This window comes from Triplophysa rosa, linkage group LG2 (assembly GCF_024868665.1).
Source record: "Triplophysa rosa linkage group LG2, Trosa_1v2, whole genome shotgun sequence".
NCBI classification, from domain to species: domain Eukaryota; kingdom Metazoa; phylum Chordata; class Actinopteri; order Cypriniformes; family Nemacheilidae; genus Triplophysa; species Triplophysa rosa.
In genome coordinates, this window is record NC_079891.1 from 1,726,891 (window position 1) to 1,740,377 (window position 13,487).

General features: G+C 38.6%; 3 protein-coding genes across 4 annotated transcripts; 1 reads left to right on the plus strand and 2 right to left on the minus strand.

The window, feature by feature from the left end:
* Positions 1–354: 354 nt before the first annotated feature.
* dnajc25 (DnaJ (Hsp40) homolog, subfamily C, member 25) lies at positions 355–4,606 on the plus strand. The gene is made up of 4 exons (XM_057326424.1): positions 355–863; positions 1,923–2,075; positions 2,246–2,716; positions 3,766–4,606. The coding sequence occupies exons 1-4, from the start codon at positions 465–467 to the stop codon at positions 3,886–3,888; spliced, it is 1,146 nt and encodes a 381-aa protein (XP_057182407.1). The 5' UTR covers positions 355–464; the 3' UTR covers positions 3,889–4,606.
* A 127-nt stretch (positions 4,607–4,733) lies between these two features.
* dguok (deoxyguanosine kinase) lies at positions 4,734–8,537 on the minus strand. Of its 2 annotated transcripts, none has more exons than XM_057326438.1 (7): positions 8,252–8,537; positions 7,279–7,385; positions 6,938–7,113; positions 6,714–6,861; positions 6,298–6,413; positions 6,093–6,192; positions 4,734–5,579 (listed from the first exon to the last, which is right to left on the minus strand). In XM_057326438.1, the coding sequence occupies exons 1-7, from the start codon at positions 8,352–8,354 to the stop codon at positions 5,553–5,555; spliced, it is 777 nt and encodes a 258-aa protein (XP_057182421.1). In that variant the 5' UTR covers positions 8,355–8,537; the 3' UTR covers positions 4,734–5,552. The 2 variants fall into 2 exon arrangements, with proteins under 2 accessions (XP_057182421.1, XP_057182414.1); XM_057326431.1 differs by having other exon boundaries at positions 6,938–7,116; positions 8,252–8,535.
* Positions 8,538–11,049: 2,512 nt separating this feature from the next.
* Positions 11,050–12,578, minus strand: arl6ip4 (ADP-ribosylation factor-like 6 interacting protein 4). Its single transcript, XM_057320778.1, has 5 exons — positions 12,260–12,578; positions 11,787–12,113; positions 11,561–11,678; positions 11,399–11,468; positions 11,050–11,332 (listed from the first exon to the last, which is right to left on the minus strand). Exons 1-5 carry the CDS (start codon positions 12,360–12,362, stop codon positions 11,276–11,278), a joined length of 675 nt encoding a protein of 224 aa, XP_057176761.1. The 5' UTR covers positions 12,363–12,578; the 3' UTR covers positions 11,050–11,275.
* Between the last annotated feature and the right edge of the window lie 909 nt (positions 12,579–13,487).

Genomic DNA, 13,487 nt, shown 5'->3' on the forward strand with positions numbered 1-13,487 from the left:
GCTTTTAAGATCGCCTAGAGATGTTTTTTCGTCTTTCTTTCATGGTGTCTGTGCACATTTTAATTGAACTGACTTGCCGTTTAATCATGTAAAAAGTTCGGATGTCAATTTCTTTCTTTTTTGCTCGAAGCTTTGAAATATTTCTAAACAGGCGCTAGATCTCCAACCCTGTTCCTGGAGAGCTGAGCTACCCTCCTGCAGACTGCAGCTTCAACCCTGTCACAACACACCTGTTTATAATTAGCCGCAAGGTGTGCTTGATTCGGGTTGGAGCTTAAATTTTCAGGACGGCAGCTCCAGCAGGAGCAGGGCTGGGGATCCCTGAGGAATGAATAACGTTACTGACAATCGGCAGACCTTGAACAGTAAAAATAATATATGAAATATATGACTGTAGATGTATTCAGGTAACTATTTAACAAGTAAATGGAAAAACTTAACAATTGCTGGACTAATTTACTCAAATGATTAGTAAGATCTCACGTAAAAGTCCTGGGGAATTTTTGACACGCGTTCATTGCGTCATCATAGCGCGTCAGCAGCAGTATCCGGCCGCATCAGAGCGCGACATGGCCGCTTCCACAGCGCTGACACGCAATGCGTGGGTCTGTGCTGTTCTCTTGCTGGTGTTTCTGGTGACTTCGGTGTCCGCGCTCATTGAAGGACTGTACTGCGGGACCCAGAGCTGCTATGACGTGCTCGGCGTGTCTCGCGACTCCGGTAAAGCCGAGATCGGACGCGCGTACCGACAGCTGGCCCGGAGGTTTCACCCGGACAAATATCAGCCCGGAGTGGCCGACGAGAGCCGCGAGTCTGCGCAGGAAAAGTTCCTGCTGATCGCCACCGCATACGAAACACTTAAGGTAAACAGAACTCCGAGCTTTTGGGTTTAAATCTCTTTCAAGCTCAGGTGACTTCAGACAGTCTGGATCTGAAGCTGTCACCACATAGGCATACAAACATCCTGGGCTGTTTCCTCCAAATTACTAGTCACTTCACTAGTCAGTTGTCACTTCAATATATATTTTTTAATGAACTATAACAAAATATTACAGATTTACATAACAAAATGGCATACAATATAAATTCAACATTTTTTTTAAAAGGACATTGGCACAGACGAATAAGACAACAACTATAACACAAAAAAATAAATAAATACAAAGATAAATAATAATGAAAAAAAAACTAAGAACAATTAAACACTTTAAATAAACACCATAGTATTAAATATAGATCATACAAAGGGGAAAATATTATCATAAATTATTTTTATCAAATAGATCTAATAGTATTCTAGTTTTTTTAACCTTTGTTTTTGGCAGAGTTTTTATGTATTGTCTTAGATAATTTTTAAATACAACAAACGGGGGGTGATTTAAAAAACCTACATTTGTGAATAACACTTTTTGCTAGCAAAAGTAAATTGTTAATCAAAAAACATTTTTCGATCATCTTCTTCATAGTTGCCATACTTAATATCTATAAAAGAAAGACTCTCTTCAACCACCTTTTTCTCCTTTAACCATAATTGGAAATTTTCCCAGAGTGCACTAGAATATTTGCAATTAAAGAAAATATGATCTGTATTTTCTGGAAATAAATTACAAAAATTACAATGTATTGTTTCAACATTAAATCTAATCCTTAGAAACTCTCCAGATGGGTGTATATATATATTTATATCATTTAAAATCTTAAAATGAATTTCTTTAATTTTAGGATGAACTGGGAACTTTAAATAAGTGGTTCTAATATGTTTAAGTAATTTTTTGTCCACATTGTCACTTCAATATAACCGTGGTCGCAGTAGCTCCTGATGTCATTAGAAGAGACAACAGAATGATTAGAATTGGCCAATCACAGTCGAGTATTCCCGCTACGTAATGGCTGAAAGTTATGGATAATCTTGTGTGTTTCAGGATGAAGAATCACGTAAGGACTATGATTACATGCTGGACCATCCAGAGGAATATTACAGTCACTACTACACATACTACAGGAGAAGACTCGCTCCTAAAGTGGATGTTCGGATAGTGATTCTTGTGACTGTTTGTGCAATCTCGTTGTTTCAGGTAAGAACAACTCTCAATTAAAACTATAAGGCACAATAAATAGGTGTTATCGATAATAGACACCACCAAAATCTGCCGCATTATGGTACGGCTATAAAGATGTGTATGGCGTTGAATGTGGCTCGTTAAACTAGAACTGAGAGTCATAACTTTCCACATTTTTGAGTCAGTATTACAGTTGGTGGAGTAGCTACACAGAGGCCATCAATTACCTGATGACGGTTCCCAAGTATCGCATCCAAGCCACTGAACTGGCCAAACAACAGGGTCTGCTGAATAGAAACAAAGAGAAGGGTAAGAACCGGCGATCCAAAGAGGAGATCCGCGAGGAAGAGGAGCAGATCATCAGAGACATTATTAAAAACAAGATCGACATCAAAGGAGGCTATCAGAAGCCCAACGTCTCCGACATTCTCCTATGTAAAATCATCCTGTTTCCTTATCACCTGTGTGTTTATGTTGCGTGGCACTGCTCGTGGTTTTATCGCTTTTTTCTCCGCGGGGAGGAGTACGGCGAGCAGGAGAAACTTTACCTGATCCGCAGGTACATGAAGATGTCACAGGCTCAGTTCGACAGTCTGGACAGCCACCAGATAGAGGAGTTTTTACAGAAAGAGCTCTGGATCAAAGACAAGTGTGAGGTCAGTTTGAAATGGAGATTTACTTGATTTACTTCTGATGAAATGTTTCTGAAGGTGTTTTGAAATGTATGAATCAGAATTTCCAATAAGAAAATGTGATTCAGCAAATAATAAACTATTCCCAATTTATCCAGTAAACTGTAAGAATATGAAATATACAGAAGTGCTGTTGACTGGTGTGTGATGTGCCTCATGAAACCAGAACTGTCCTGATGTGTGTCCCATTCATGTTTGTCTGCTCTTTCCATCTGTCTGTCTGATCCATCCTTCTGTCTGTCCCATACATCTGTCTGTCTGTCTGATCCGTCCTGCTGTCTGTCTGTCCCATACATCTGTCTGTCTGTCTGATCCGTCCCGCCGTCTGTCTGTCTGATCCATCCCGCTGTCTGTCTGTCTGTCCGATCCGTCCCGCTGTCTGTCCGATCCGTCCCGCTGTTTGTCTGATCCGTCCCGCTGTCTGTCTGTCTGATCCGTCCCGCTGTCTGTCTGTCTGTCCGATCCGTCCCGCTGTCTGTCTGTCTGTCCGATCCGTCCCGCTGTCTGTCTGATCCGTCCCGCTGTCTGTCTGTCCGATCCGTCCCGCTGTCTGTCTGTCCGATCCGTCCCGCTGTCTGTCTGTCCGATCTGTCCGATCCGTCCCGCTGTCTGTCTGTCTGTCCGATCCGTCCCGCTGTCTGTCTGATCCGTCCCGCTGTCTGTCTGTCCGATCCGTCCCGCTGTCTGTCTGTCTGTCTGTCCGATCCGTCCCGCTGTCTGTCCTGTCCGATCCGTCCCTCTGTCTGTCCGATCCGTCTCGCTGTCCATCTGTCTTTTCTCTCCAGTTTTCTGTTTATCTTATCCGTTCCTGTCTGTCTGATCCCTTCCCATGTCTGTATGTCTGATCCACCCAGCTTTCTACTTGTCTGTTTGATCGGCCAGGCTGTTTGTCTGTCTGATCTGTCTGTCTGTTTTGATTGGTCCCGATGTCTGTCAGATCTTTTTTAAGTCACTGTAGTTATCAGTATGTTTGTGTTTATCTGATCGGACCATTCATGATGTGTGTGTTTCAGGTATACAGAGAGGAGCAGGAGGAAGAGATGAAGTTGAAGATGGCCACAGACCCCAGGTGGAAACGCTACAGACGCTGGATGAAGAGCGAAGGACCCGGACGTCTCACGTTCGCTGACGATTGACCTCGCACTCTGTGGCAGGTGTCGCCACACATGGACGTCCAGAAAAACGAGCTGAACACACGCGGCTCTGCGCTCTTGTTTACAACGTGCATGAGATTTCAGTGTGCACATGCCTTTTCACATGATCTCAAGTGAGGGCCATTTGACAGGTTGGTGTTCATGTCTTGAATCGTGGAATAAATAAAACGACTCGCTTAAAACTTGTGGCTTGTTTAAGCAGAAGCAGTCTGGACACGGATAAAAGTGTCACAGCAAACTGTGCTTTTCCCAAATACTATGTTAGTTTGTTTACATCATCGGTTCTGTGGGTCTTAATCTCTATGTGCAAAGTAAAATCATATAGAAGTGTTCAGTGACGGGCTCCGGCGGTGTGTTAAAGCACAGGATTATGAAAGGATTTGAATGGATAGATGTGTGTTTTGGTTGGCAGGATTGTTACAGCAGAAGTTCTGTGTACACGAGCATACCAGAGCCAAAGATGTCATGAATGTAGACGTGACCAGCAAGAGAGGATGAGATGCAATAATAAACCATCATTATTGCATATAATCATCAATGCATTTATATTGTGTTCAGAGATCTAGCCCATAAAACCTTGTTAGAGGGACTCATGACTGTGCCTTCTGTCAATGCCTTTAGAAAATGCAGTTGTTTTATTTATTCTAGCCCCTGTATTGATTTTTCTGCCTGACAATGTTATTAAAATACATATTGTACAGGTTTGACCCAAAAATGAGAATTCTTTCATCATTTCTTCATGTCATACCAAACCTGTATGAGTTTATTCCTTCTTCAGAACACAACAGAAGATATTTTGAAGAATGTTGATAACCAAACAACACTGAACTCCATTGACTTCCATTGTATGAACACAAAACCACTGCGACATTTCTCAAAATATCTTCTTTGGTGTTTCACTGAAGAAAGAGTTGCATGCAGGTTTATAACCACATTAGAATCTCATGGCTTTGATATGACTGCATTTAAGGTATAGTTTTCATCAGTTTGTGTGTGAATGGTTTCACACAGTCTGGTTAGGCATGGTGTTAAAATTTCTACCCGTTGAAACCAAAATGTCTGAAAAAATCCTTTAATATAAAACCTGTGAATGTAACACTGCAACGGTTTCTGAATTTCATTGCAAATCTAAAACTGTAGTACAGATGAAACCCAGGACAAAAGGTCTTTCTCCAAAATTCTATGGATTAGAGATAATGCGCCCCATTAACTTTGCGTCATGGTAAACATTCACCGATAGTCTGGTGATTAATCTCTGGGTAACTATTGCACACACTTGTGGCTAACTGACCAGTGCAGTTCTTTAATCTCTTGTGCTATGAATACACTAAAATATACAAATAAACACCTTACATTATGATCACTTATTATCATTTGACAGGCAAGTGTTTTAAAACAGTATAGTGTATCAGTTACAGAACGATTTTTCAGAATCTATTAATGCATTTCTATAAATAAAACACATTTTTGCAGTAAACAGTCATTGAACGTGCTGGTATTTCTGTGCTCTTCTGTAAATGGACGTTCACATTCAGACATTTGATCTTTGGATCAGTGATGGGGTCAAACATTTGTTAGGTTCAGATCTCGGGGCTTGCTCATTCTCTCCACCACGAGGAAATGGTCCATTAATGGAAGGGTTCCTTTTATAATCCGCTGAAAAACGTTTCGACCTAGATGAAGAAAAAAACATTTGAGGTATTTTATCATTAGAACTTCATCATCACATTAATTTTTTTTAATCTTTTGTGAAGGATGTCGTTCATAGTCAATTCAAAGCTTCAAGTCAGTCGTGTTACAAAAAGTTTATAAGTTTAAGACAATAATTCATGGATCTGCTCTGTGATTTATACAAAATAACTGTAACGTGCAACAACAATACTATGATGTCATTTCTTTTATATCAAGCCATAAATCCTATAAAGTCTTTTAAACTCATACAAATGAATGTAAAGAAATATCATCTGGCGAGAGTATATGTGACCCTGTGTGTGAAACCCAGCTCAAGTCATTTTTTGTGATTTGCTTTTTCAACATCTTTAATATTGTCTGAGTAATGTCATGTCAAAAACTGAAATCACTTTGATGCTCGATATCTCAAAATTAGATTACGAGACCTTATTCATAATCAAAATGATTTTCACAGCCAGTGAAACTGTGAAGTGTTGTGAGAAAGATAGATGCACCTCTGTCAGAAGCTTGGCCTGTACACTAGGATCCTTTTCAAACTCCACCCCGACATCAAGAACCAACACAGGAACCTTCTCCAGGTGCTCGAAATGAACCCTGAAGAACACGAAACCATCAACACAGATGCCGTAATCTTCAAATAAACGGAAGACGTCGTGAACCCCGACAGTAATAAAATAAAGGACCGATACGAGGACTCACTCGGTACTCTTGTTGACAAGCCAGTTTTCATGTCTCGTGTGAAGTTTCTCCAAGTAATCCAGCCGAACGCCCTGTTCCTCTGTCCTGCCCCGTCGCCCTAACCTCTCCATGCACGTCTGAAGAATACAGCATCTCCGTTCAGCTAAAGGAAGGATGCTTACACACCCAATTAAACTTTACATGTGCCATTCGCTTTTATCCGAAGTGCACTCCAGGTATATTTTACGTGTACACTGGGAACTGAACCTGACCTGATGTTGCTATGAAATAATGCTCATCTAACATTACCAAACGTCTCCTCTGGGATAGACAAGGCCTGGCCGTGCACAACATATTAACGAATATCTTACATGTTATGTTTTTGGCATGGCTGCAGTTCTGTAGACCAGCACTGTCTGACGGTTGTGTGCGCACACCTGTGGAGATGCTCGGAGATATATGATGCCTTCCAACTGTATCTGATGACCAAACTGCTCAACGAGAAAGGAATGCCAATCCTGATACACGGCCCACTCCGTTGAGTTTATACAGCGCAGCTCGAACATGTTTAAAGCAAAGATGTACCTGACAGAGGAACAGACACAATTGTTTGATAACAGAAATGAAAGTCGATCTGATGCTGGATTAAAACGGCTCTCACCTGTCGCTGTAGACGGAGCGTTCATACACCTGTACCGGTGTTCCTCTGGACTGAAGTAATCTGGCAGACGGAGGTTCCAGATGCGTCCGCAGGCGACTCATGCACGAGAAGGTCTGGAAGGTGTAAGACCAGCGCTTTGGATCCTGATACATCATCTGTAACAGGTTACTGCTTGACTGCTGGCGACGAGACAATTACGGTACAATTATCTCACAGAGAGTCAAACAATTTAACAGCACTACGGATTAGGGGTGTCACAATATACCGGTATTGACAATAATCATGATTTTAAAATCACGTCACTGTTCCAGAGATGTGTGTGACTGCTGTAGTAGACCGACCTGAGACATGTGATGCACGTTTTGCCATTTGCTGATGGGTTCTGATGTCACCTCCCAGTCCGGTCTGGCATTCTGTAGCAGTCGGGCAAATGTTGACTTCCCCACCGCTTGACACGTTCACAAAGACACACAATTATTACTATCACGCTAATACTGTATGCGTCTGATAATAGACAGATGATCGTTGACACTCACATCTTAAGATAAAATGTACACTACTGTTCGGAGGTTTATGGTCTGATGTTGTTTTGCAGACAAAATTATAATGGTTCAAACATATTTGTTTCTTTTGTTAAAAAGCTAACCTTTATATATAATACAAATAGTTTTGAAGTGACTGGACTGAATAATGAATTAGTATATTCCAATAAGAACTCAGAATAGCTGTGACCTCCTTCGGCACTGTCTACTGGGTGAGACCTCGAGAAGCTTTGCCGAAAAGAGATTCTAACGGCAACAACACTGAAGATTATCAAATATAACATAGGTTTGTCACGCTGTTGAAGAATATCTGAGTTCTGATATCTGATCATTCCTTCAATGCCTCTTATAGTACCTGAAAACAAAAATATAAAAACTCCAGTTGTCTAACTGACGTCTTTTGAGGAGTAATGGACTAGAATGTTTCACTGTGGAAACAGTTGGATGTTTGTACAAATTTTGTACACTTCTGTACTTCTGTACTGTATAATACAAAAAGTTAACTGTGGGACCTCATGCATATGCAAATTAACTCCGCCCACACACACATCAGTAACCGAAAATATTTAAACATGTGCGAGCTTTACGAAAATGAACCGTGGTTTTACTAAAGTAACCCCAGTTTACCAATGATATAGTAAAACTACAGTAATACAAATGGTCGACCGAAACACGTGGTTTATTTTACTAAAATAAAATATTTTACTCCCATTTTATAATGGGAATTCATAAGGTATAGTTAAAAAAAATACGTAAACACCAAAAAACATACCAATATTTCCCTCTATGGAAACTCGCTTTATTCGCAGATTTTGCTGCATGGAGCTGTAAACAGCAGCGCTGGAGAAAAAGCGTCCTATCGTCCTCATAAGCATCGTGATATAACACAACAAAGGACGATATTATAAGCATTCATGTTTATATACAATACAATGTTTCCTCTGGGTTTTTAATGTCAAATCGATGAGGTCTGTTTATAAATTCTTCATAACTAAAACTAATTTTTTTATAAACTCACATTGCAGCACGTTCACTTCCGGTTGAACTCCGTAATTTCAAAATAAGAGTTGTGTTATTTCGCCCTTTCTTTGAGCTTTAAAAAGCGCCACAGACACTCATATGAGGGACCCGGGTTTGCACGCCGTCTCTTACCCTCATGCTCCTGTCTATCTCCACTGTCCTGGATATATAAATGAAAAGCCCAAAAATAAAAAAGTTGTAAAAATTGTATTTTTGTCCTAACATAGAACTCAAATACGCAATTTAAATGCAATTGGTTGTCAGGAACCTCAACTTGATTTCACCATCATTTTTACATTAATCTTTATCTCCAAGACTGGTATATATATCAATTTTTTTTCTGAATATTTACAATAAGTGATGCTCCTCAAAAACAAATCTGATTTTTGTTTGGTTTGGAGTCATTATTACGACCCTTCATGAACGCACGAGGACCGTTATCACGTTTTTCTGATTTGAAATTCATTCACTTAATCTGTTAAATCAAACAAGGATGGTGTGCATCTTCAGACAAAACAAAGGGACTGGTGTATTTTTGGATATGTCAGTCCAAGCTTTTTTCAGTTTAGACAGCTTCGACATTTATTTTAGTCTAGGGCTTAAACACTGTCCAGGAAACTGCACCCAAACAGTGTTGGGCAAGTTACTCTGAAAAAGTAATTAATTATTAGTTACTAATTACATATTCAATAGCGTAATTCGATTACTGTACAAATTACTCTCTCCAAAAAGTATTTAATCACTTATTACTAGCCGATTCTTCCTATAGGCAAACTACGCAAGTTGCGTAGGGCCCCTGCGCCACCAGGGGGCCTCCTTGAGTACTGAATCAAAAACATTATAATGTAAACAAGACGCGGATTCAACTTTATGCCTTCGGAGTGTTCTGTTGCAACTTTACAGGAATCATTTGTAAATTTTAGTTTGGGTCGGGAAGACGAGAGAACCGCTCTGCCGATTTCTGTCCTTTTTCTTGTCTATTTTTTGCTTTTGTTTACCAATGTGGGGGATGTCTTATGTTTTGTCGCTCAGCCCGCATGTAATGCTGACGAGTTGACGACGTGAGAACTTATTAAACCCGTGGAAAGTAAATCAGCCTTGTTTCTCGTACATTATTTTCCCTGGCAACGTTAACTTTTCTTCTCTCGTTGCACAAGGCACCCTTACGTTGCGTTACAACAATTTTTTATATATATATACTGTATAACATCCACATAGCAATAGAAACAAGAAAAATCATATTACATATCATGCTAGGGGAAGATACAAACAATATTATTGGAATACTTCAAAAAGTGCACAAGCTCGTACAATTCTTATTGCCTTGCGTTACAACATGCGCATAATGTGATGATGCGTCTTACATATGGCTTCAAAACGAAGCTATCCGTATGTAGCGGGACAAAACGCCAACGTGAAGCAAAAGAACAAGAACTAGAAGGCATGTGTTTTTGTACTATTTTAAAGTCTTATTTGGTTTTGTCAACTTATGCAAGTACATATTTACAAAACAGTTGGTTTGACTGGACGTTCGATCGTCGTGAATTTAGGGACCGTCTCCAAAATTACATACACATTCATATTCTAACTTCAATAGCATTTACAGGGAATGACTTAGTCACAAAACCAGCTGTACAATGTTCACGTGAGTCTCAGCTATAATGCACACCACTGTATTTCGTTTGCCCATGATAATATGTCATTTTTGCATCATCACATTTAGAGAATAATTGATATGTTTTGTTTTTGAATGCTTAGCTTTCTTGAGTAAACTATATTTATCATGTTTTATTTTTGTTAATCACTCATTTGATTAGTAAAAAGCTAGATGGTTCCAGAGCCATGTGTTACTTTAGGTAAAGGATTATTTACATGTAAATCAAAATGTGAATTTAATTTATACTTAATTGTTCTTATACTGTCAGTTTAAGGTTTTTTGTCTTTCAGTTTTAATTTGTTTAAGTGTGTTAATTTACTTATTTTATTTCTTATAGTTTACAGTTATGCTCATCTAATTTGAACTATTATGACAAGGGCCCCTCACAAAGGTTTGCATAGGGCCCCCAGATGTCTAGGATCGGCACTGTCTATATCCTATGTCAACCTTGATTAGTAAAGTGATTCAAGGATAGACATGAAACGGCTCTTTTAATTCATTCCAATAAATAATATAAAACTTCACAAAGTAGTATTATTAACTGGCCAAAGTATTACAAATGTGATAATTATATATTAAAGCACAGATTTTATAGCTCGAATTTTGATGTCAATTCCAGTATTACACACACATATATTACACAAAGTATTTAGTTTAATTACATCAGAAGTAACTGTAATTAAACTACAGAAAAATATAAGAGTAATCCCTTACTTTACTTTTCAAGGTAAAAGTAATTAAATTACAGAAACTAATTACTTAGTAACTAGTTGCACACAACACTGCCCCCAAATGTTCAGTCTTTTAATCAAACTACCTGTACATTATGCGTTGCTTTGTAGCCAATACCTAAACAGACAAATGAGACCAAAAAAAGCTTCCAAAAGGAACAATGAAGAGAAACAGTGTTTTAATGTAAATATGCATTAAACATACTAATTATTACACAACATCTGAAATAAAATGTAAGAATACAACCAGATTTCCATGACATTGTTATGTTGAGTCCAAGCGTAACAGAAAAATAGGACAATAAGAATTGTATTCCTTTAAAACTGCTGAAGCAGGAGAAAGTGGAGTTTCAGTCTCAAGTCTGTAGAATCAGCGCTGCTCTTCTTGCTACCTGCTGTTCCCTAATCTCTTCTGAAAGGCATCACCATCTCCCTTTGTGGCTTGCTACAAGAAGAAAGGGTTCAAGTATATCTGAGTATTTACGAACTCAATAGTCAAGACAAAGCATACCTTGTTGATGTCTTTGTGTCGTTCCTTGCTGACGATCTCTTCTAAAATTTCCCCATCTCCTCTTACAAGCCTGTGAGAAGATTGAATAAATGTAGAGTTGATATTTAGAGATTAAGGCAGGGAAATCAAAGTAAAGATATGTTACGGAAGCATCTGATGGACCTGGTGCGGCCTGTTTCAGGATCAAGGACACGACGGATGACGCTCTGCCTGGCCTCGTATTCTTCCTTTGTCAGTGGTCTCCTGGTCTGAAGTCTGGCCTTCTGTTCATCAGTCATGTCTGCAATAAGAATGAAAGCATCATTTGATAAAGCCTCCTATATATCCATATAAAATGCTCTCTGTATGTTTTCTCATATATGTGAGATGTGTTTTAGTGTGCATGTACCAGGCCCATGATCTTCACACTGCCACGTCTGCAGGTACGGTTGAGGCTTTTCAAGAGGAATGGGGTCTTTTTCTTCAAGCTTCTTTTGCTCCTTCTTGACTTTTTTCTCGTTCTTTTTCTTTTTACGCTTTAGTTTCTTCTTGGTCTCTTTGCGCTTCTTTTTCTTCTTCTTGGCCTCTTTACTACTGGATGAGGAGCTTGAGGATGAAGATGATGTTGAAGAACTCCTACTTTTTAGCTTCTTTTTCTTCTCCTTGACCTTTCTGTGACTGGATGAAGAGGACGAGCTAGAAGATGATGAAGCACGACTTCTTTTTGTCTTGTTCTCTACATTTGACATCAGAAGTGAAATGCATTTACTGTCTATTTAAATACAGGATACGGTGTAAGGGAGTATTTCAAGAAAATGTTCGGATCTCATGTCACGTCGTTACAAAAAAATGTTTTTACGACACAAAGTGATGTTTTCTCACCAGAGCTCCGTTTGCGTTTTCTTCGATCGCAGGATGATTTTCTATCTTCTCTGTTTCTGCTCTTTGATCTGTGATCTATATCATCCGACTCCCTCCGACCCATGACTACGAAGCAGTCACGAAACAATAAATCCTATTTCGCTTGTGCTTTACTAACTAAAATAACAACATATTTCACAAAACACACGATCACTCCTGTCAGTTATTAATAATCGTTTAATACTAGCACATGATTTAATACATATAGCCTACTGACTCGTTTCTGTGATTTCGAAACAATCGTGCTTGCAGTTTCAATAACACTTCCGGTGTTGTAGTCCGCGTTAGGACCCCAAAGCGATTTCATTGGCTGAAAGACATTTTCTTGGTAATATGTAACGCCTGATTAGAAATCATGCTGTAAAACGTCTACAAATGATCAATTTATGACATAAATATACAATCAGTTTTGGGTGTAACTAGTTACTAAGTAATTAGTTACTGTAATTGAATTACGTCCCTTGAAAAAGTAAAGCAAGGGATTACTATACTTTTTCTGTAATTTAATTACAGTTACTTTTGATGTATTTAATGTAAATACTTTGTGTAGTATATTTGTGTGCAAGAGTGGAATTGACATCAAAATTCAAAGTCGAACTTTACAATCCGTGCTTTAATGTATAATTCTCACCTTTGTAATACTTTGGTCAGTTAATAATACTACTTTATGCAGTTTTATATTATTTATTTGAATGAATTAAAAGAGCTGTTTCATGTCTATCCTTGATTCGCTTAACCAATCAAGGTTGATGTAGGATATAGAAAGTAATTAGCAATTAAATACTTTTTGGAGAGTTATTTGTACAGTAATCTAATTACACTATTGAATATGTCATTAGTAACTAGTCATTAATTACTTTATCAGAGTAACTTGCCCAACAATGTACACATTTATATATTGTAATAATATATAAATAAAGTGTAACTTAAAGTGTTTCTTTATTCTACAAAAAAACTGAAGCATTTATTGTCGAAGAATGTTATTCAATAGTCAGATAATTAATATAAAAGCAATAGCTGTAAGATTTTAGGGAACGTTTTCAGATTTAGTGACTGGTTGCACACAAATTGCTCATATTTGTGCATTTGACGGAAATAAATGATAAACAGCAGTAAATACGGTTGTGTACTCACTATAGTAAATGCTATAGTATACTACAGTATTATCTCATGTGGCTGGGGTCAAACC

Bases quoted from the DNA above. Each gene is read 5' to 3' on its own strand.
- dnajc25 (XM_057326424.1), top strand. From the start codon at position 465: ATGATTAGTAAGATCTCACGTAAAAGTCCTGGGGAATTTTTGACACGC. The intron at 864-1,922 runs GTAAACAGAACT...TGTGTGTTTCAG, and splicing joins CCGCATACGAAACACTTAAG to GATGAAGAATCACGTAAGGA. The intron at 2,717-3,765 runs GTCAGTTTGAAA...TGTGTGTTTCAG, and splicing joins GGATCAAAGACAAGTGTGAG to GTATACAGAGAGGAGCAGGA.
- dguok (XM_057326431.1), bottom strand. From the start codon at position 8,354: ATGCTTATGAGGACGATAGGACGCTTTTTCTCCAGCGCTGCTGTTTAC. The intron at 7,117-7,278 runs GTCGGTCTACTA...TCTCGTCGCCAG, and splicing joins ACGTGCATCACATGTCTCAG to CAGTCAAGCAGTAACCTGTT. The intron at 6,862-6,937 runs GTGAGAGCCGTT...TTCCTCTGTCAG, and splicing joins CGCTCCGTCTACAGCGACAG to GTACATCTTTGCTTTAAACA.
- arl6ip4 (XM_057320778.1), bottom strand. From the start codon at position 12,362: ATGGGTCGGAGGGAGTCGGATGATATAGATCACAGATCAAAGAGCAGA. The intron at 12,114-12,259 runs GTGAGAAAACAT...TGTCAAATGTAG, and splicing joins AAAACGCAAACGGAGCTCTG to AGAACAAGACAAAAAGAAGT. The intron at 11,333-11,398 runs GTATGCTTTGTC...TTCTTCTTGTAG, and splicing joins GACACAAAGACATCAACAAG to CAAGCCACAAAGGGAGATGG.